This window comes from Mustela erminea, chromosome 13 (assembly GCF_009829155.1).
Source record: "Mustela erminea isolate mMusErm1 chromosome 13, mMusErm1.Pri, whole genome shotgun sequence".
Lineage (NCBI taxonomy): Eukaryota > Metazoa > Chordata > Mammalia > Carnivora > Mustelidae > Mustela > Mustela erminea.
Genome location: NC_045626.1, coordinates 59,082,610 through 59,105,090, shown reverse-complemented (window position 1 = coordinate 59,105,090; position 22,481 = coordinate 59,082,610). Strand labels below are relative to the sequence as shown.

At 39.3% G+C, this 22,481-nt stretch overlaps 1 protein-coding gene across 4 annotated transcripts in view; it reads left to right on the top strand.

The window, feature by feature from the left end:
• Positions 1–22,481, top strand: part of PIEZO2 (piezo type mechanosensitive ion channel component 2) — a 451,560-nt gene that overhangs the window by 391,336 nt on the left and 37,743 nt on the right. For all 4 annotated transcript variants that reach the window (XM_032309673.1, XM_032309672.1, XM_032309670.1 and 1 more), the window contains 5 exons: positions 1,216–1,322; positions 6,592–6,706; positions 11,629–11,688; positions 15,027–15,193; positions 16,130–16,296. In XM_032309673.1, coding sequence (XP_032165564.1) covers positions 1,216–1,322; positions 6,592–6,706; positions 11,629–11,688; positions 15,027–15,193; positions 16,130–16,296 — 616 coding nt within the window. The remainder of the gene's footprint in view (positions 1–1,215; positions 1,323–6,591; positions 6,707–11,628; positions 11,689–15,026; positions 15,194–16,129; positions 16,297–22,481) is intronic.

Sequence of the window (22,481 nt, the reverse complement as noted above, 5' to 3'; positions counted from 1 at the left end):
ACAAGCCAAGGTTTTCCATTACCTTACAACATATGAATCCAAAAGAAAACGAAAGACATCATGTGATGTCATCCAAAAGATACCTCAGCATTCGAAAACTTGAATATAACTTGAAAATAATTCATATTTTTTCCTGCAATGATGGTACAGTTCTTGTAGCATCAGAAATGTATATGCTGGGTCTCTTTTCCCTGAACAACTTAAAATAATGCTCAAACTACTAAAAGATTGGATTCTCAAATTTCTTTAAGTCTCTGGACATTTCCACTTTCTCTGCTCCTAAGTTTTAACACAGCAATATGTTCTTTTAGGGAAAATATCAGGCAAGACAAGGGCAATCCGTACTGTTTGTGCTTTGAGTCTTATGGTCAGTACAGTTCTCCTCACACTTCAATAGGTAACGGACCTTCTGGTTGACCAGAAGCCCAACAGTGCTAAACCATACGGACCCTGTCTGCCCTGCCTCAGTCTGTCCCATGCTATGTGTAGAAATAGCCAGAGTGTGGTAGTGGTGTTTTTGCAGTTGTATTCTTTTTTCATGTTACCTGCCCATTTCCTCCTCATGGCAATGTGTTTGTTGTTGTTGGTTGTTTGTTTGTTCTTTTGTTTTTTTAACTCTTTCAAATGTCTTGGCATATGTGTCATGTCCCTGTGTCACGTGTGGAGGAGCCAGGTCTGCACAGTAGAAAGTGAAGTGGAAGTTGGTGATGCTGATTCTTGGTCCTGAACCATCCTGACTGGCGTTTCTACCATACACTCAACCCCTTCAGACAACACCAAATCTTCCACTTCACTTTGGCCTCGTCTAAAGGACCCAAATTGCCAAATCGTCTGAACTGTGAAACTATTTTTACAGTTTTCTAGCCATTATTTTGGCCATTTTGGTAACAAAACGGGTTGCTACAGAGTTGATCTGAAGCATTTGTGTAAAATTGACACTGAAGAAGGAAAACTGTCAGATGAACCCAGTAGTGGCCGGTTTTTTTACACAGTGTAGACGAGGCCTCACGCTCTGTAGACCCAACCACGCCAACACCAAGTAGTATTAGCCCAGAATGAGTTCTCTTCATCTCTTGTCTTTTCCTTTTTACCAGCATCTCTTGCTGTGGTCTTTTGTGGACAGTTTATGTATTTGGGGGGGGGGCATTTCATGAATAAGCCCTTAATGACCTCATATCTCTTCCAAGAAATAAATAAATATTTTGTTTTGCTTAGTGGTCAGGAGTGGAGATTATTACTTGTTTGAAACGGATAGTGAAGAGGAGGAAGAGGAAGAATTAAAAAAGGAAGATGAAGAACCTCCGAGGAGGTCAGCTTTCCAGGTAATTATGGGGTTGGGAAAACCAGCTCCTCTGCTAGTTGAAGAGCTTTTCTTTCTGACAGATCTTGATTGCAGGCATAGACTTCTGCCACTGTGTTCATGTGTGTCACAGCTTCCAGATGTTTTTGATTTCCACCTGAAATTGTTTATTCCTCATTAAACTCTAACGCTGCTTGCTGTCAGCATCAGTATAATTACTGCAAAGAACACTGTTCCCACCAGGTCTTCATTCACTTGCATCAAAAAAATCTTCTGATGCTATTAAAAAAAAAATAAAGCTTCCTTGGGTGGAACTTTATTTTTCTGTTACAAGAACGAGGTGAAGAAGACTTGTCTGGTATCACTTTGAACCACTTGAATGGACTTATATTTTGATATGTGAACTAGCTGATCATAAAAATGAAGCTCTTGCTTTCTTTGGAAACAAATGGTCACTTAAATGGTACTTCAAATCTTGAGAATCCTTTTCATTTGTGTTGCCAAAGGTTTGAGAATTGATTGAAAACCTGGAAATAGCTAGCACAGTTCTGATTTTTTTTTTCAGCTTAATTGCCTTTCTTTTTCAGAAACTGCCAGATCATTCTTAGTTACATAGCTTAACAGCCCAGTATTGTATATCCAGGGAATGTCTAATCCATGTTTGTTAAAGATGTGAGATCAAGCCTCATGATGTGTCCATGAAAAGGTCATGGCTGTCCAGGTCTTCTCAAACTGGAGGGTTACATCCGTTACTGTATTCCCAATGAAATTAAAGAACTAAATTATTTGTGGAGACACCCTGCTCTGATGCTTTCTCACTGGCCCCATCGCTACCCGAATTTTTGTCTTAAAGATGGCGTCTGTGTGCATGTGTGCGGCTGGCTTGTCAAATACTAATGACTCATTTATTTTTACTCTAATGATTTTTCTTATAACCATCACTCCTCATTCAGCAAAGGAGAGAACATGGTCATGCTCGCCATGTTTACGGATTACATGCAACAACTCTTTTCCTTATTCCTAACCTCTGAGCAGAGCACATTTGATTCTAGCTTCAGGGATGGGCACGTTTTAACCTAGTTGATGTAATTGTAGAGACAAACTCATACTGACATCATGTATTAAGTTTTTAGTCATCGGTGATTTTCTACTAACCACTCTTGCTTTGTCCTTCTTTGTAGAGAGCTATTGGGAAGTTTGCGTCGGCCATTTTAGCCTTGCCAAAGTCTGTCATTAAACTTCCCAAAACTATTCTTCAGTATTTAATCAGAGCTGCAAAGGTATTTGACGTTTCACTGATGTGTGGTGTGTGACCCTCCGCTCCGTAGAACTTTAGACAAGCAGATTCCCTGTTGCCCTACATCTGCATTTTCCCTGTTCTATAGATCATACAATGGAGGAAGTATGAGAACTTACAACTGTAGACAAACCTTTCCAAGTAGAGTTTCGAGAAGCCACATTTCCTGTTATTTGATTCTCATTCCTCAGCTGATACCAGAGTCTGTTGAAACTTAGAGCGAGAAAATGCAGATACACGTCTACTCTGTCCTTCTTGTAGTTTTGCCTAAGTCACGTCTCATTTTTAAAAAGGTCACATCTGGTTGCATGCATTGGTCGTGATGTGTAAAATGTGTGATTATTACTCTCAGAAAGCTGGTAAAACTATGAACGAGCCTAATAAAAGACTCGTTTTGCTCCATCTCTTTGTTGGCTTCCTTTTCAAGGCTCCATCTTGCCTAAATTGGGTATTGTCTTCCATTTACTCTTCTGATTTCAGTTCACCCCCTCCCAAGGCTGGGCTGTCATGTCAGGTCTGTGTGGCTTTTCACTCCCACGTCACCCCAGAGAGTGCAGAATAAAATGTGAGAATGCTGTTGGTCAGTTTAGCCAATGCACAGCAGAAATTATCCAGCTACCCATGCTCTAGTCACTCCTTACTGAAAATCATAAATAGTGAACTCCTATTCAGGCACTTTATAGAAAGCTGGTTCTGTGGACGTAATCTGGGGCAGGAATTTAAACTCTTAGGTCTTTATGCTCACATGTTAAGCAGATGTTTGCACAGTGAAGGAGACCAGCACTTTTCCCATTTCACCTGGGATCTTATTTAAATGCAGGTGATGTAAAGAAAACAGGTCCAACCTACAGCACGTATAATTCTGTGTTTCTCTTGAGCGCCCAGAGGAAAGGTAGCTGCTGGTCCATCTTGGGTGGGGCCGGGGATTCTAAACTTCCACGTTCCTCCCATTTTTAAAATGCTGGGATTCTGATTGTTAGTTTAATATTCAATGTGTTCACTGCCTTGGGATTCTTTTTCTTTTCGCTTTTATGACTACCACGCAAGTCTTTCCATTAATATTTAAGAATTTACATGAACGATTGTAACACAATTATCCTCTATCTTACTTTAAAAATAAAAACAAAGGAGCACGTGCATGCAGCGGTTAAGCTTCGGACTCTTGACTTTGGCTCAGGCTCAGGTCATGATCTCAGGGTTGTGAGATCAAGCCCCAAATCGGACTCCGCACTGGACATGGAGCTTACTTAAGATTCTCTCTGCCCCTTTCCCTCTACTCCTCTGCCCCCTACCAACTCGCTTTCTTAAAAATAAAAAAAAAAGGAAAGAATATATACACATATATATACATATATACAAGAATATATACACGTATGTGTATATATACAGATATATATACACATATGTGTATATACTTCTTTGGTATATACATATATGTATAATTTTAAAACAAACAAACAAGAAAACTTTTTACATACAACATAAAATTCTGGGTCACACATGAATTAAAGGACAGTTTATTAAAATTTATCAATTTCAGTGAAAAATCTCCATCCACTTCTATGTAGTTCTATCCTTTTTAAAAAATTAAATGCTTTTTGCATAGTACATTTTCAGTAAAGCGAACCTCATTTCCCCCTAAAATATATGATAAAACTGAAGATAAAATCACATGACCAGACTTAAGATAAAACTTAAGATGAAGTTAACAAATAAATAAATAAATAAAATTTAACATTAGTTATCTTATCTTAAGAATATAGACTAATAGTGGCAATTTGAAGAAACCAAAGTTAATTTATGGACATTTTCATGTATTTTCTTTCACATGGTTAGTGGTGTGTACCCATGAACTTGGATGGTGGTTATAGTTACAATGTGAGAACTGAGAAGTTCCAGTTAAAAAAACTTCTATTTCTTGACTCAGAAGTGGGATCTTTCCTCCTACTTTGTTACCATCACTTCCTGAAACAGTCAGACTGAGCTTCTGTCAAATATTCCTGGCACTCGACAGAGTTTGTAATCCCAAACATGATCAGTAAGATGGTTTACCTACAAATAGGGACTCCTCATAAGATTTCCTCCCCCTCTCTCCTTTCCCCTTGTTTGAATTATGTAAATTCTCATCTCAGTGAGAAAGCACTGATGGGCTTAATCATTAAGGGATCATAGGTAGAACCAGGAATTTCCTTTTAATAATGGCACTCACCCTTCTTCTACAATTCTGTCCTAAATGCCCCTTCTCTCTCTCCCTCTCCATTTTTCTCCAGAACAAAAGCACTCCTCCAACTTATACACCTAATACATTCACAGATCCTGAGTTACTTTTTAATTTTCTATTTTGGAGATTATGGCATTATCTAAAAGCAATATTTTCATAACTCTTTCTTTAAATGACTTGTCATCAGATGTTGCTCTTAAACCTGAAAATTTATTGTGTTTAGCAGTTCAGATTTTTGTAAAAGAATCAATATTTTTCTGAAGCAGTTTGCTTATTAATGTACTAAGCCTCAAAGTTTTTTGGTTTTTTTTTTTTTTTAGTAGGTGGCAGGTTTAATGAGCAAGGTAATTTACACACTTGGCAAAGATATTCTTGATGGAGTTCCTGGTTAGCATGCTTAGTACACATCTACCATAAATTCCTTCATTTGGTCCTTCTTCCAGAGTCAGTTTATTTTCTCTTTTCTCAGAAAACATTTTGGCATAAAATAGGATTATTTTTTGCCTTCCAGGCTTATTTTTCAGAAATAATACAGATGTTCCATTCATGTTAATTGCCCATAGATTCAGATTTCTACAGTGAGAAAAAAGAAATATTCTTCTTTAGTCACTATGACCTTTACATTTCTGTACATTGAAAAGTTGGATCCCCTTTTATTTTTACTGACATCACCATGCCAGTGGTTTGCTTACATTGTGTTTTCCAAAGATTTCAGAAATCTGAAAATAATATAAAATACAGTGAAGTGTCTGGGTTTACAAAGTGACCCCACAAAACATTCCTTTAACTTTATCATCATAATAGAAAACCCAGCTTCCCTGAGACCCAGGTGTGTTTGGGTGCATGAGGAGCATGTCTGCTTGGCTTCATGATTACATATGGCTGACTTTGTGTATCAAGGCTTTCTTTCGGTTCCTTCTGCATGACTTGGGAGACTGTTGGTGGGAGGGCTGTTGAAAGTTGCTCTATGGTGGTTATTGAGTTTGTTATATTAATGTAACCATTTTCAGGTCTTGAATAAAAATGACAAAAGGCAACCAAAAGCACCACAGTTTTCTTTCCATAACATTCTGGAATAACTCTTTAACCTTGCTATCACATTATTTTTTCTTCTCCAAATACTAATCGATCTACAAAACCCTTTCCTAAGTTGTTGGTCATAGCTGTTTTTCACAAGGGAGAGTATCAAATGTGCAAAGCTATTTTCCCAAAGTAAATGAGCAAACGATGTTTTGTTTTTGATTTAAAGTTTATTTGCAAGGGGAGAAAACTACTCCAATGACACTTAGCAAGGTGCCCAGCTTATTCCTGTCATGTGTAATACAAAGACTCAGTAACTCTCCGAAGTGGTGGTGGTACATGGGGACTTGGGAGGAATGGTGGTCACCCGAAGTATCTCAGGATTGTGAAACTGGAAGAAATATCTTCCTCCAATGTCTGTTTTCATATTTCATTTCATGATAATAGAAAGAACACAGGTCAACTCAGGATACTGAAGGAGATGGGAGCAGATTTATTTTGCACTGGGAGAAAAAGAAATGTGTATATATATATATATATATATATATATATACACACACACACACACACATATATATATGACCAAAGAACATATATATATGTATGACCAAGAAATATATGTGTGTGTATATATATCTATATCTACATATAGATATATATATATGATCAGAGTCTGGAAGCTTGGTGTTGGTCCCTTTTCTTTTCATTCAAATTATGAAAAAGCCAGAAAATAATCGAACTTTCCCCCTTCAGTTTGTTTATCAAGCCTGGATCACTGACCCTAAAACCGCACTCCGACAGAGACGCAAAGAGAAAAAAAGGTCTGCAAGAGAAGAACAGAAAAGAAGGAGAAAAGGATCTGGGGAGGGTAAGTGTTGTGTGAATGCAGGGTCCAGCCAGCACTCTCTGTTTCTGTGGCCTTGGGCTACAGCAGGACAGAAGCTTTGGAGGAACATCATTCTCATATTCTAAGGAGTGCATACAGTTCTGCTTGCCCATAATTGCTCATGTCAGACCTTTGGAATAAGTAAAAACATGAATTTAAGTGAATATACATTTTATAAAATGAGAAGAGGGAGAAGAGTAAAATAAATCCAAAGAAAGTAGAAGGAAAAAATTAATTTTTTAAGCAGATGTTGAGTCACAGAAAAGAAATAACAGGACAAGATTTATCATTAAGTGAAAAGCAGTTCTTAGAAAAAACTAGTAAGATGGATAAACTTTTGGAAATTGTATTAAGAAGAAAAGGAAGAACACACTATCAGTAACAGGAGCCAAAAAAGGAACATAACTACCAATGCCATCTCCAACATTACATGTGAAAACATACAACAGGAACACTTTTCCGAAGATAGGAAAAATTCCAAGCTACAACTATAGACCAAAAGCAAAGTGAAAGTGAAAGTGGGGCACCCAAAAAAGAATATTTTCATTATATATATATACATATATATATATATGTATATATATATGTATATATGTATATATGTATATATATATATATATATATATATATATATATATATATATATCAGACTAAAGATTATTATTCTGGATATACTAAGAACTCCTAAAGAGCGGTAAAAGAAAAGCTCAGTCCAATAGATGAATAGATTTGAAAAATAATTCACAGATCAGGAAACAGAAGTAGACAAAAGGAACCCAGCTTCACTACTAATGTAAGAAACACAACCAACAGTTTGACATCCTGTTTTCCTTGTTTGTGTGTTTTACCTATCAGATTGGCAAAAACCCGAACATTTGTTAATATCACTGTTTGGAGCTAGTGGGAAAATAAGTGTTTGTATGAGTTACAATTCATACAACACGATAATTGGTGTAGTGGAGTAGTGTATCCACTTTGGAGAGAATGTTTAGATATCTATAAAAATGTTGGGGGCGCCTGGGTGGCTCAGTCAGTTAAGCGTCTTCCTTCTGCTCAAGTCCTGATCCCAGGGTCCTGAGTTTAAGCCCCATGTTGGGCTCCCTGCTCAGTGGAGAGTCTGCTTCTCCCTCTCCCTCTGCCAGCTGCTCCCCCTGCTTGTGCTCTCTCATTCTCTCTCTCTGACAAATAAAAATCTTTAAAAATCTAAAATAATAATAATTTTTTTAAATGTTAAATGTACAGTTAAATATTCAAATGTTAAATGATCAGTCCCACTTCTAGAGGCATGGCTTAACTTGAAACAATATTTGCATATGTACACAGGACCTGTATCTACAAATATTTATCAAGTATTATTTAATAACAAAAACTTAGAATTCTATTCAGTAGTTAAAAAAATTAGATTGATTACAGTTGATCCTAGAACAATGTGGGGATTTGGGCACTGACCTGCACACAATCAAAACTCTTGTATACGTTTTGACTCCCCAAAAACTTAACTACTAATAGGCTACTATTGACCAGAAGCCTTACTGATAACATAGTCAAATGATATATATTTTGTATGTTATATTCATTATATACTATATTTGAACAATAAGCTAGAGAAAAGAAAGTGCTATCAAGAAAATCATAAGGAAGACAAAATATATTTGCAGAACTGCACTGTATTTATAAAGTAAATAACCCTCATATAAGTGAACCTGCAGGGTTCAGACCTGTGTTTTTCAAACATCAACAGTACTTTAAACTTGACATATTGTTAAATAAAAAGTATTATGTTGCAAATGGCATGCACATTATAAAACCATTTGGGAAACAACGGAAGGCAACAAAGTTCCTCAAGACAGTGTTTTGCATTTTTAATGGACGCATATAATATGTATAAATGCAAGAGAAAGATCGGGAAGAATACTTAGCAATTAATAGCAGTGGTTACTTCTGGGGGAGAAGTAGGAGTGGAGTCTCTTCTGTGAACAGACTGAGATTAAGTGGTATGATTTTAGGGAACTTTAGGCTTATGTGTTATATTTTGATTCTTTACAAAGGAAATAGACCCAGATTTTTGTGAAATTAAAATGTCTTCAAAAGTCACAGAAAAGAAGCATACTTACTCTTGGAATTTTAACTATGAACCCTTTTTCCTCTTTGACCATTCTGCTCCCTGCTGTCTCCTGGTAGCTTTAATTTTATTTTACTTTATTAGTTCAAAAGACAAAATGAAGACACAGCCAATGAGTCAAGAGTCTTTGACTCAAGTCAAAGAGTTGAGAGGTAGATTTGATAATCTGCAGTGGAAACCCATCCCCGCAAGGGCTAAGTCCTCACTGTGTGTGATACTCATGTCCACTTCTTACTGGTCTGTGATGTAGGTGTGTGCAGGGACCAATTACTTTGTTTATTTTCGAAAATGAGTTCATGCTCTACAGATCCCTCTGGTATGTTCATTAGCAGTGGGAAACGAACATTTCTCCAATTAAGTATTTATAAAACTATATCATCCTTTTTTAATGGCTGCAGAATTGTCTACAGTATGGATATGCATAATTTATTCAACTATCCCATCACTAATGGACATTAAATTTGCTTCCAAATTTTTGCCATAATGAATAATGTTATCATAGATAGCCTCGCACAAAAATGCACATAGTCATACATACATATATGTGTGTGTATTTAAATGCATAGCAAAAAGCCAGGAAGAGCACAGACTTTCCACAGAATAGATCAAAAGTGGGAAAGGGATGTGACATTTTTTACTTTAATATATATTTTCCCAAGAGGTTTTAGAAATATACAGTCCTACAGGTAAGGTACAAGAGCATCCATTTCCCTGTAGTCTTATCCTACCGAATGTTATTTTTTTTTTGTTTTTATCATTTGTCTTTCATTGGAGTAACAAATGGCTTTTATTTTCATTTGAATTTCCTAACTAATGAAACTGAGCATTTTTTTATTTCTTATTTTCAGGTTTGTACTTCCAAATCTGAGATTTAAACATTTTTATCATTTTCCATAATATCATTCTATTGGGTTGTTTGTCCTTATGGATTTAGGAAACATCTATATATTAGGATATTAAACTTTGCTTATGTGTTACAAATATTTTTTACACATCCAGTGCTTATCTTTTTATTTAGTTTTTGGTATATGTTATCTAAACAATTTTTAATTTTTTCTGATATCCAAGAGGTCTCAATTTCTTTTTGTAATTTCAGGGCTTCCATGTTGCTTAAGAAAGTCTTCCCCCCAGATATTATTTTCCCTTATTTCCTCCCAATTTTATTTACATTTTGCATTTTTATTGTTCTGTGAAATAGAGACCTACTTTGTTTACTTTTACACAGATAGGCTGTTATGTTATCCCTGTTTATTAAATTATTCTCCTTTTTTCTAGTGAATTTAAATTCTACTTTTGTCGATATTCAGCTCCCATTTATTCTTTGGTCTGTTTCTAGGCTCTGGACTCTGATCCATTATCCTACTGTCTAGCTCTGGGCCAGTGTCATCTATTTTTAAGTCCAGTGGGTATCGAGTTAGTTTTAATATTTAGTGTTACAAATTCCCCCTCACTATCCCCTTTTCTACCCCCCCCACCCAACTTGTATTTGCTATCCTCCACCATGCGTTCTCACAAAATTATCTGCTGAGCTCTAAAAATGTGTTTTTAGTCATCTTGCAAATATCTCATTACTCTGTTTCATGAAGATGATTCCATGTGCCGATGTTTACCTCAGATCAAAGACAGCAATAATTAAAAGGTATTGGGATGAAAATAGATGTTTATTCATTCCTTTAATATTTATTTAGCCACTTCTTCTTTGGTAGAAGGGCTCGTCCCTTTCAGATTACTTCCAGACAGATGAAGCAAGTGGATTCCAGCCTTCTGCAATGCCAGGTGCTGCTCGAAGTACTTTGTAGGCTGTAATTCATTTGATCCTTATAACAGTCCAGGACATTTTATTCTTCCTGCATTACAGATGAGGAAATGAAGTAACTGCAGAGTTCCATTTAAAAAATAAGCATAGATAAAATAGTGTGGGACCAGAGGGAGAAAGGAGGACTTATAGCCAAGAGTATAAAGGAATAAAGTACTTCATGAAAAAGTATTTTAGTAGAGCGTGACACTCTGGCAGAAGAAAGAAAGGTTGTGTATGAAAATTAAAGAACAGGTCAGCTTAGTTGGTAAAGACAAGATGCGATGGAAAACAGAATGGTGGAAAGTAAGTTTGGGATGGTTCATTGAAGTCAGTTCATGAATGGTCTTCGTACTACCAGATAAATACACAGGGCCCAGTGATAGCTGGAGTTTTTAGAAAAACAACAAATAAATTTTTAGCCCAAGTGTAATGTGGACATATTGCATGGGACTTAAACTAAGAAAAAAAATTATTGTTTTTTGTAAATTCAAATTTAACTGGGTGTCCCATTTTTCCATTTGCTAGATCTGACATCTTTAGCCTGAAATAAGAGGCTAAAAAATAAAATGGGGTCCCATAATACCATTCTATGGAGTGACACACTAAAATATGTAACATTACCTCTAGGTATTCAAAATTAAAATGTCATGGTATGTATCAGGAGTCAACATACTCTTTCTGTAATGGGCCAGATAGTCAATGTTTGAGTTTTGCAGGCCACAAGTCTCTGCCAGGATGGGGTGGGAACGTAGCCACAGACAATATGTAAACAAATGGGTGTAGTTCTGTTCCTTAAAATCTGAATTTCGTATAATTTTCACATGCAAGAATATTGCTGTTTTTTAAGATTTTTTTTCAAAAATCTTATATTAGGCAGAATATTCTAGATTTAATTACAGAATTCCTTTTAGCCCAGAAGAGTAGTGTTGACGTTTAATCTACCCCAAAAAGACCTAACTCATGTTTATTGAACACACTGGGCAGGTCCTGTGGAGTGGGAAGACCGAGAGCAGGAACCAATCAAAAAGAAATCTGATGGACCAGGTAACCAAACAAAGACAAATGTGAGCTGGGGGAAGTTTGAAAATGTTGCTTTCCCAGAAGATGTGTCACGGGAGGCTGCCTAAAAATAATTCATCAAATACTGTTTCTGGACTTTGACTAAATAATCAAGTGTCCCTTGAAATCTCATCTCTAGTGACATTTCCAAGTGGACTCCTTAAAGTAGATCTGACACTTATACTGTTGGATTAAATGTTGGATTAAAGTCCGTTTGTCAATTATCTTCCCCAAATATTTGTGAAAGGGGACTTAGGGGAGTAAATTATAAATTTCCCATGGAAGCCACCCAAAGAAAAGCACAAAAACTATTGCCAATTAATTTTAAAAGACATAGAAGGATTTAAATGAGAGGTAAGTACGGTGGGGGAAATGAGTTTCTCTAAAAGCGTTGGTCAAAGTCCTCAATTGACAAAGGGAGCATCTATCCCCAGTGAGCTGGCTCAGGACTATGTAGTTACTAGAGTAAGGACTGAATCCCTGTCTTCTAACCCCTACCTCAGTCATGGTGTCATTTGGGCTTCACATAGGTGTGACTGGGAGGAAGATTTTTCCATGAAGGAGAAAAAAGGGGGGTGGGGAGCTTTCAAATGAAATGAACTTAAATGTCTCTGTAATTCCATTTGCCATTACCTCAATGTCATAGGGTTAGAACTCCTGTGTGCGTTATTTATAACAGGCCAAGATTTTCAGGTACTCTTGCTATGGACACAGATACTTCCAAGGATGCCATCTGCTGGCCCAAAATGAGACTTCCCCAAGGCTGTCTAACCGTCTTTGGCTCTGTTCTTAAACCTGAACCCCCACTTCCAGAATACTGGATTCTCGCATATGTGGAGCCAGATGTTCTATTCTTGCTGCGAAGCTACCTACAACAATAGTAGCTAACATTTTAGATCACACATCTCTACCAGGCACTTTCCCAAGAGCATTAGGCATCTCACTGTTCCCCTCAAAAACCCTCTCCCTCATTTAACAGATAAGAAACTGAAGCAGAGAAAGATGAGGTAAATTTTCCAAGTCTACATAACCACTAAGGGGTAGAATTGGGATTTGAACCCAAGTATGTGCCCTTCCCCACTGTGGGCCTTACTGCCTCTCTGGCTAAGAAATAAATAAAAATTAAAACGGCCACATCTCATGTTAGTTTGTGATCATGTGAGTTAAGAAAGTATGTGTTTTCCGTGTCTCCATCACCGCAAGTTTAGTCTTACCATCAGGACCATGCTCGGCACAACTGTGACATAATCACATGTCTCATCACCACCGCAGGCAATCATTGTGAATATGACAAAGTAAATAAATAAATTGTCCAAAATGGGAGATGCTGCTAAAGTTTATTAATAGGTATGACCACACCCCCCCCCCAAGTCCTTCAGCCTCCAGGGCTCAGACTTTCTTTTTACGTCTACACAACACAGCTGGAGATTCCATAGAAAGCATTGTGGGAAATTCACACCTGGCTCAGATTAAATTCAAAATGGGTTGGGGGAGGGGCAAGACCCATAGAGGGCCCCTGGCCACCTCTGGCTCAGAATGGCTCTTCTGTGGAATCTGCAGGACCTCTCTCCATTCGGCTTCATGTAGCAGCTGGTCCCTTCCTGAGCTTTGCTCGGCAGAAGATACCTCGTTGCTTTACTTCCTAAAGTACACCTCATGGAAAACTGTTAGGTGTGACGGCATTTTACAGAGGCTTTGGGGGATAGCGGGGTGGGGGGGGGGCAGTGATGGCAGAGACAGGCAACAACGTTGGAGGGAAAATCAGTGATCACTATTCCTGCCTCAGCGGGTTTCTCCCCAGCTAGTGCCTCTGGGGCCCGGCTCATTAGATCATTCCCACTTTCTTCCCCAGGTACCAGCTGGCAGCTCCAAGATTCCTGTTCCTTCAGTAGGTAGAACTGTTCAACTCTTCTTTGTCTCTACCTTGCCCACCTGGACTCTGTCCTGAGGCCACACTGTCCATAGATTAAAGCTCCCTTCGATGTTTCTCCTTTTGAAAAGAACAAACCTTTCCCCGAGAGAAATTATGCCTTCCTTCTAGCCAACCTGATTCACAAATAACTTCTTTTTCCCCCTATTACAAAATTAAATTCAGAGTCAGCCTGGCATCTTTTGGTTGGAGGAAAGGGTGAGGGATACCAGTTGTTTTTCTTAGTGGTGCTGCTGGTGGTGTTTAAGGGTTTTGTTGATAAACACTAAGGCAGTTTTTAATTCATTATGGTGTTCACTAAGGAGTCATTTTACTGCAGTCAATGTATGAAATCGCTAATAAGACAAAATGTTTTAAATACCAAATTAAAAAATTCACATGGATCAAAATTTGGTGGCTTGAATGGTTCCTTGGATACCATCTGAGAAACCTTTGGCTTCTGGGAATGGACGTGTCAGACAGATAGTTAAGACACCATCTTCCCTATTTGATGTTGATTCTGACCTAAAATAAGTTAGGTCATAGCCAGGGAACCTCCTCCAACCTTAACAATGATCAGAGAGCCCGTGTGGAATTCCCTGAGGGCACAAGACAGGCACATGTGCCTGCACCCAGAGGGTGTCACAGACAGGTGACAATCTGAGCTGAGCTTATCATGCTAGGCAGCTTGGCCCGGCTCCCCACATCACAGCTGCAGAGAGGGAAGACAACCCGAGAACATCAGGAATCTCACAGCATCTGTTGGTTTGGACAGGATCAATCTCATGTGCAGAATTCTGTGTGGGCCCAGCTCAGTAGAATGAAATAGGAATGTTGAAGCTAATTCGTAGTATCAGCATACTTCTGGTACCCCTACTCAGCTCTTGACAGAATAGGCGGCAGGTGATTGAACTGAACAGCAGCTGCCAAGCATCAAAAGTCTCACTGAATCAATAGAATTGTTTCCAAAAATAGTCATTCCTTAAGAAAAGAAGAAATTTCTAGAAAAAAAAAACATTAAAGGATCCAGTTTCCTGGATAGCTTCTATCCCTGTGTCAACAACAGAAATAACTTTGAATGCAACCTTACTCTTTATCAAACCTGTGTTCTGAATATGGACCTATCCTGACTGATATTTTGAGCACGGGATAAAAATTCTATCCCAGTTTGGTTTTGATGCTGCCAGTGCATGTGTAGAAAGACCCACCCATAGCTTCCTATACTGCCTGTCCTCCTCCACACCTCCCACCCCCATCCCCATCACGCTGAGCATCACGGGCATCACTTCATATTAGGTATGCAGGTCTGAAACCAGGTCTGTCCTTGGTAAGAGATCACTGTGTTACACAATAGCAAAACGGCTGATTTGGGCATTTTATACCTTTGAAACCTTGTTGCTTTTCTTCTTCCTAGATAATATCATCAAGAGGATATTTAACATTTTGAAATTCACCTGGGTTCTCTTTCTGGCAACAGTGGATAGTTTCACAACTTGGCTTAACTCCATTTCAAGGGAACATATTGATATATCTACAGTTCTGAGAATTGAAAGATGTATGCTGACCAGAGAAATTAAAAAGGTAACACTTATGGGTACAATTCTTTTTGCGTCTTCCCTCATTACAAAGATTTTTAAAAGTCAATGTCCAGAACTCCAAAAAGGATAACACAAAATCTATAGTCTGTCTTCTGGACAGTCTTTATATAACCCCTCTGTTTTTCTGTATATTTAAATCTGTTCCATTGCTCAGAATTAAAATAATCAGACACTGTATGCACACACATGTACACACACACGTGCACACACAGTTCTGGGACAATAGCCAGTTTATTCACTCTGTTCCTTCCCCTCACCAGTTTGCAGGTGCACCGACTCTGCTGTCTCGGGAAGGATTATGTTGTTTAGTCTGGGAAGTTTGATCTGAAACTTCTCAGGGGGAAAAATCAAGATATATGCAGAACAGCAAAATATAGGCACATACGGTTTATAGATAGTACTTAAAATTACTAGTTTGTTTCTGAAAAAGTTATCATCACTTAGCCAAACTACCTACATACAAGAAAGGATTTGATTTTTACTAGTTTTTATCTTATTTTTATTGAGATGTAATTGACAATGTAACATACTAGTTTCAGGTGTACAATACAACGATTTGATATTTGCATATATTCCAAAATGATCACAGTTAGTCCATTTAACATCCATCACCACACATTGTTTCAATTATTTTTTCTTGTGATGGGAACTATTAAGTTCTAGCCTCTTAGAAACTTCCAAGTATATGGTACAGTCACTGTGCTGTCCGTGACATCCCTGGGACTTATGTATTTTATAGCTGGAAGTTGTGTCTTTTGACTGTCTTCACCCATAATGAGTTAACATCAATGCCCTCCTTGACTAGCTTTGTTTTCATCTTTGCGTGAGGTGGGCATGTCGACTGAGAGTTCTTGGTATTGAGAAGCGCCAGGGGGCTGCACAGACAAGTAAGAACTGTGGCGATGTCTCCCCTCCACAGGGCAACGTCCCCACGCGGGAGAGCATCCACATGTACTACCAGAACCACATCATGAACCTTTCCAGAGAGTCTGGACTGGACACCATAGACGACCGTGCTGGCGCCGCATCTGCTGCACAGACAGCCCACAGGATGGATAGCTTAGATTCCCACGACAGCATCTCCAGGTACTTCATGTTCTAAACAGTGGGTTTGCTTTTGACCAAGGTGAAAGAGCCGGGCTTCAGCAAGATGAGAAATGGATGTGTGAGGTGAAAGTTAATCAAAAATGTTCATGGATCCCCACCCCGTTCAGGTGACCTCCCTGTGTGCAACAAAACGAAAGGAACACTGTCCTCCCCTCGACTGAGCCAGAAAAAAAATCAGGTATCAGTAATAGGCTATGAGAGGGGCGCCTGGGTGGCTCAGTCGGTTAAGCGTCGGACTCTTGATCTCACCACTGTGAGTTTGAGCCCCATGCTGAGCTTTAAAAAAAAAAAAAAAAGAAAGAAAAGTAGACCATATTAAAAATACCAGTACAACTCATGGGCACAGGGCAGAGACTTCTAAGCCAGAGGCAAGTAAGAACGAGACTTCCTGATCACAAAATGACTATTTGTGTCAAGGGCCACCATCTTTGATTTCTCTGAAAAAAAATGCTGCCCCACAGAGTATTTTCTGTACTGGAATCTTCTTCCATCTGTTGCTATCATTGATCTTTCTCCTTTCAGGATTGTTAGCGATCCATAATAAACATTTAAGAGGCGATTTTGTCCTCTTCCATCCTCCCTGGCTTCTGTGATCACCTGCACTGTCTCACTACAGGGACCCCGCACTAGCTACGGGCCAGCACCACCCACTATGTATGGATTACCTCACTGCATCCTTCCAAGACCCTGTAAGATTCATGTTATCATCCCCATTTTACGGAACATGAAGTTCGGTTACAGAGAGGTTACGTAACGTACCCGGAGCCACACAACTAGGAGGTACCATAAAAGGGAGTCAGCATCCCAAACCCCGTGGTTCAGCTCAGAGCCCAGGATCTCACCCACCATGGTGTGCTGCCTCTAGTGGCCTCCTTTGTACTCCAGGCCAACTTTGAAGAACTGACCTGTCTTTCTTACCGCCTGTCCCGGTAGAGCCTCCCCTGTTTTCTGCCTCAGCATTCTAGATAGCTGCTGGGGATTGCACAGAGCTAGCTTCTGAGTTGAAGCAGAAGTCCTGTCTTTGGAGGAGGCCAGCAGGCCTAGGATGATTAGCTAGACTACATGAATCACACGTTGTGTACATCTTCATAGGTCAGGAGCATTATCACCAAGGGCATTCGTTGCTTTCATCAAACAGGTTTAAAAGCACCGATTCCAAGCCAGACCCTGAACTCAATTTTGAAATAAGACACATATAGGTATATCATCTCTAAGTAGTTCAAGTCTGGGAAGAAAGACCCACTGGTAGAATTATCCATGGAACCCCGAATTGGGACTCTTGCCCGGGGAAGGGTAGCAGACACACCCTGCAAGCCTGCTGTCATAGAAGGTCCTAGGTGGTCAGCAGTATGGTCTCCAGTCCCACGTCGGACACTGTGCAGGGCCTCAGAACCCTGGAGGACTATCTGACCTCCACAAATAACGAATATAATACAGGACAAGAGAGGGGAGGGAGCTGAGTCTATTTTATTGATACCAAATCCCAAATAGATAACCACAAGTGGAAATTGCAATCTGAATGGGGAGAGGTGGGTGAAAAAAAAGGTTTACCTTTAAGAGCTATGTTTCACTGCTGCTGAACTGCTATATTTGAGCTGCTCCACTTGTGCCTGTTGTCTTGCTCCCCAATAATTTACCTATTGATGCAAATCTGTATTTATTGATATAGAAAGATATTCACTGCATTGAGCAAAAAATTGAGGTTTAAAATAGAATGTATGCCCAAAACCTCATTTTTATTGATGAAAAAAATATGTGTTCATATATTGATTTAAATGTGATTTTTGTACAGATGAAATTCTGCTTGGATATATCCTTTCCTACCCTCTGCCCCTCCCCCAAAATAGGTAGTGATTCTTTTAAAGTCCTTTGAGGGATAATAAAAGGCATTATTCCCATAATTTGGGAATAATCTTTGCTCATTTGTCAGTTCCAAAGAAACAGAAATGTTTCAGCTATTGTAGATTTCTGTGAGAAGAGACACTGAGGCCAGAAACTCTCAAGACTTTCAAGGTCAAAACATTTATTTGCTAACTGAGATCCTGTTCAAGATGCTTTAAATTTCTAGAATAAAATAAGTGATTGTTACAACAGTGGGCATGCTAATAAAAGTTTCTCATTATCTCTCCACCCAAACATACCCATAATTCTTTTTTTTTTTTTTAAGGTTTTAATTATTTGTTTGACAGAGATCACAAGTAGGCAGAGAGGCAGGCAGAGAGACAGGCAGAAGCAGGCTCCCTGCTGAGCAGATAGCCCAACGCAGGACCCCATCCTGGGATCATGACCTGAGCCGAAGGCAGAGGCTTTAACCCACTGAGCCACCCAGCCCCCCCCCCCACATTTCTTAATTGGCAATTTAAACAACCATTAGTAATAGCAAAGTTACAAAGTGAAAATTTAGCGTCATGTCCCTTGCTTGACAGACATCACCCCCTTGTGTGCCTTCCTGAAAATACCCCACAATCTGCGTTTTTGAAAGAGAAGCTTCATTCTCCTTGGGCAGACTACATTGAGACAAAAAATCATTATGGTTTATGTTTTATTTTTATTTTTTGCAAACCATAAATAACTATCCCATTTGGAAGCTGCCAACTTTCTTAAAATTGTTCTTGTTGCAACAATTTTCTCTATATAGATCAGTAATTTAAACAGAATTATTTTCTCTTTGATTCATTTTTGTGCAAAAACTGAAAATCCATTTTTATCCACATTCTACCAAGATACTTCATGGGAGCTTTTCCCTTAAAAATAAATAAAAACTGCATGAGCATGTTTGCAAAAATGTGCAATTGTGTTGGCAGAGGCAGGGAAAGACAAGATTTGTCTGAATGAAAAAAAAATTGTCTGAATGTAGTCAATATTCAAGATGCTGACAGATGCTGTTTCCTAGTTACAGGGGTGAATGAGGGTCCACAGGAGGGATCATAGAGTTTCCAGATCCACCCACTTTATAACCTATTCATGACCAAACAACTGGTTTTGAAAAAAAAAAAAAAATTGTGGAGAATAGTAAGATGAGGAAAAATGCTGAGATATACTATCTCCCAAAGGGGGAAAAGTGCAAATAAATACCAGTTTTCCCCATAAATTTTCAAGGGTGTCACAGGCCTCCTGACCAGGCTTAAGAATAGCTGCTCAAGAACCAAATTCAGAATCAAATCAAAGAGAATATTAGAGAGTGAATTGAAAATAAGTTGTCCAGGGGCCCCTGGGTGGCTCAGTCGTTAAGGTCTGCCTTCGGCTCAGGTCATGATCCCAGAGTCCTGGGATCAATCCTGTCATTGGGCTCCCTGCTCCTTGGGAAGCCTGCTTCTCCCTCTCCAACTACCCCTGCTTGTGTTCCCTCTCTTGCTGTGACTCTCTCTGTCATAAACACATTAAAAAAAAAAAAAAAAACTTAAAAAAAAAAAGAAAAGAAGTTGTCCATAATATAAACATAATTGACTCCTGTATTAGTAACTTTTAACTGCATAACAACTGACAATATGCCCCACTAAGAAATTAGCTTAATGTTTTAAGTCATACATAACCTAAGAAGGATAAAAAAGGAAGAAGACTGATCAAATAAAATCAGGTAACTGCCTTTAAATCAGACCCAAGATTACAATTATAAAACCGTACCCATGATCAAAAACCATGAGGTAGGAGTTATTTAAACCTACTGATTGTTTTTGAACAAAGACTATTAGAATTATCTCCCAAATTTAGAAGTGACCAATCAATGAATTTACTAGTAGAAAACCAGTACCTTTAAAATTAGTTCCTAATGTATCTTTTACTTTTTATTTCAACCTAAAGAAAGGGAAAACACAAGAGGGTTTGTTTTGTTGTTAATACATGAGTTAACACACTTGCCCTTTAAAAAAAAATAAAGATTTTATTTATTTATTTATTTGACAGAGATCACAAGTAGGCAGAGAGGCAGGCAGAGAGAGAGGAGGAAGCAGGCTCCCCGCGGAGGACAGAGCCCAATGCGGGGTTCAGTCCCAGGACCCTGGGATCATGACCTGAGTGGAAGACAGAGGCTTTAACCCACTGAGCCACGCAGGTGCCCCACACTTGCCCTTTTCTTAATGGCTGAGCTCCACTTCTAGTTTTTTGCTTTAGGAAACTATCAAATCAGTAGACAGTATCTGTTTACATGAAAGTCTACTGGAAGCCACCTGATTTCTAGAAAGGCAGGAGTCTTCCCAAGAAGGGATTCCCAGCGGAGACACCTATGTCATCAGCAAGGTTCTAGTACCATTCCCCTCTAGTACCATGGGTGCGGCTGCGCATGCTCGGTGTGGCCCCGTCCCCTGTGTGGTGACCCCGCCTGGCATCCCTGTCACCCATCTTCACCTTTGGGCATACTGCAAATGGGGTGAGAGCCTAACAAATGCCTCTATATTCCCTTTGACTTATTGCAAAAAGCACTCTTTCCTTTAAATCTGGCTGTAAAATGGCACTTGTCTTAATGGTTGTTTTATGAAATCAGATATCCTCTACTTTCCCTGAAAATAAATTATTTTAAATTGTGCAAGAAACATTAGATGACAGTTTAAGGAGCATTCCTAGAAATAGAGGGAGTGTTTATCCCTTGAAACAAGTCACCTAAGAGGCTGCGGTGTGCCCTGGGGTGGTTCGAAGGGCAGGCTGATCAGTGAGGGGACCACAACTGTCCCTTCAGGCATGTCACCTGGGCCTGTTATCAGAAAACTCCTCTTCCCTTTTTCTTTTAAAACTGCCCGGGATTGGGCCACAAACTGCTCACATTCCACATAACCCAACTGAGTGGGACGGTGTGGGGTGTGAGGGTCAGCTGCTGCGACAGTGGACGCAGGCATTAGCAAGATGAGTCACACTTGAGGATTACAACAGTGGTTCCCATGCAAAAAATCTGAGCAGGGCCACAGGGAAAGGTACACAGTATCTTTTTGCCTGCAAACCCCTAAAAGGCCATAGGAGTGTAGCTCTAAAAACAGGAAATTAAATACAGAAGTTCCAAGGTCCAGATCCCCTGTCTTACAAATGAGAGAACAAGTTAAATATTAATAGGTCTATAAACATGAGGTCAACAATTTCTACTGAAACTACTTCATCAAATAAATAATTATATCTGCAGCTATTTTCATTATATTAAAACCTTTTCTGATCCAGAAAAAAAAAAAATTGAGATCTTAGAGAGGACAATTTATCTAAATGCCAATGGCCAGTTAACATTAGCATAGGGAGGGACCCAAGCCCAGGGCTCCCTGTGCTTGGCCATTGAGTTTCCGCTTTGCCTTTTCCTCATCGCCTCATTCTGTCAAGGATTTGACATCCTAAAGGAGTTAGGGCCTTTCTTAAAAATCAGTCTCTATGTCTTCATTAGAGACCATTTGGTTGTTCACCTGCTAGGCTTAGAGGCTGTGACTTCCTGCATGGTTTCCGTTCTGCCTCCCAGTCCCTGGCTGGGCACACCTGGGTGTGTGCAGGCCTAGTCTGCCCCCACGACGACGATGTTCAGCCAGAAAAATCAGCCATCCTGGACCACAAAGACCCATTCCCCTGGGTCAGCCACTGGTGCTTAGGCTGGGAGATTCTTATTACAGTAGCCTTCTTCAGAGGCCTTTGAGGTGCGTGTCCCCCTTTGGATTAAACTCTACGTCAGCACTGATATGATGCCTACGTGGTAATTCTGTCTGCTTCTTCTCCTCTTGTAGCTCACGCAGTCCTCAGGCCTGAATCTGCCACCATTCCCTCCCCGACTGTTGCTCTGTGGGGGCATCATGAGGATTTTAGCCAGTGGGTTCCCGCCCTAGTGACATCTGCCAAGACCTAAAACATGATCCAGAAGAAAAAAAAAATCATTAGGCAAAATGAGAAGTTAACAGACAAAATGACCCTGCCATCGCTAGACTTCCTCTGTTATTTTCTTTGTACATTTTCTTTCTTTCTTTCTTTCTTTCTTTTTTTTCTCAGATGTTGGTTTATATCCGGTTGCGTATCAAACCAGCATCTCTTTCTCCATGCAAGGCATCTAGTTTGGCTTAACTGAATACCACTCAGAAAACGGGGTGGACAATTCAGTTCCGTGTGATTATTTCTGAGCTTCCCTCTCTCATTGTTGGAGACTTATTTTTTAAAACATCGAAGTGTTCTGTATCCATTTTACACGGGCAGATATTTCTGCTTCAGCA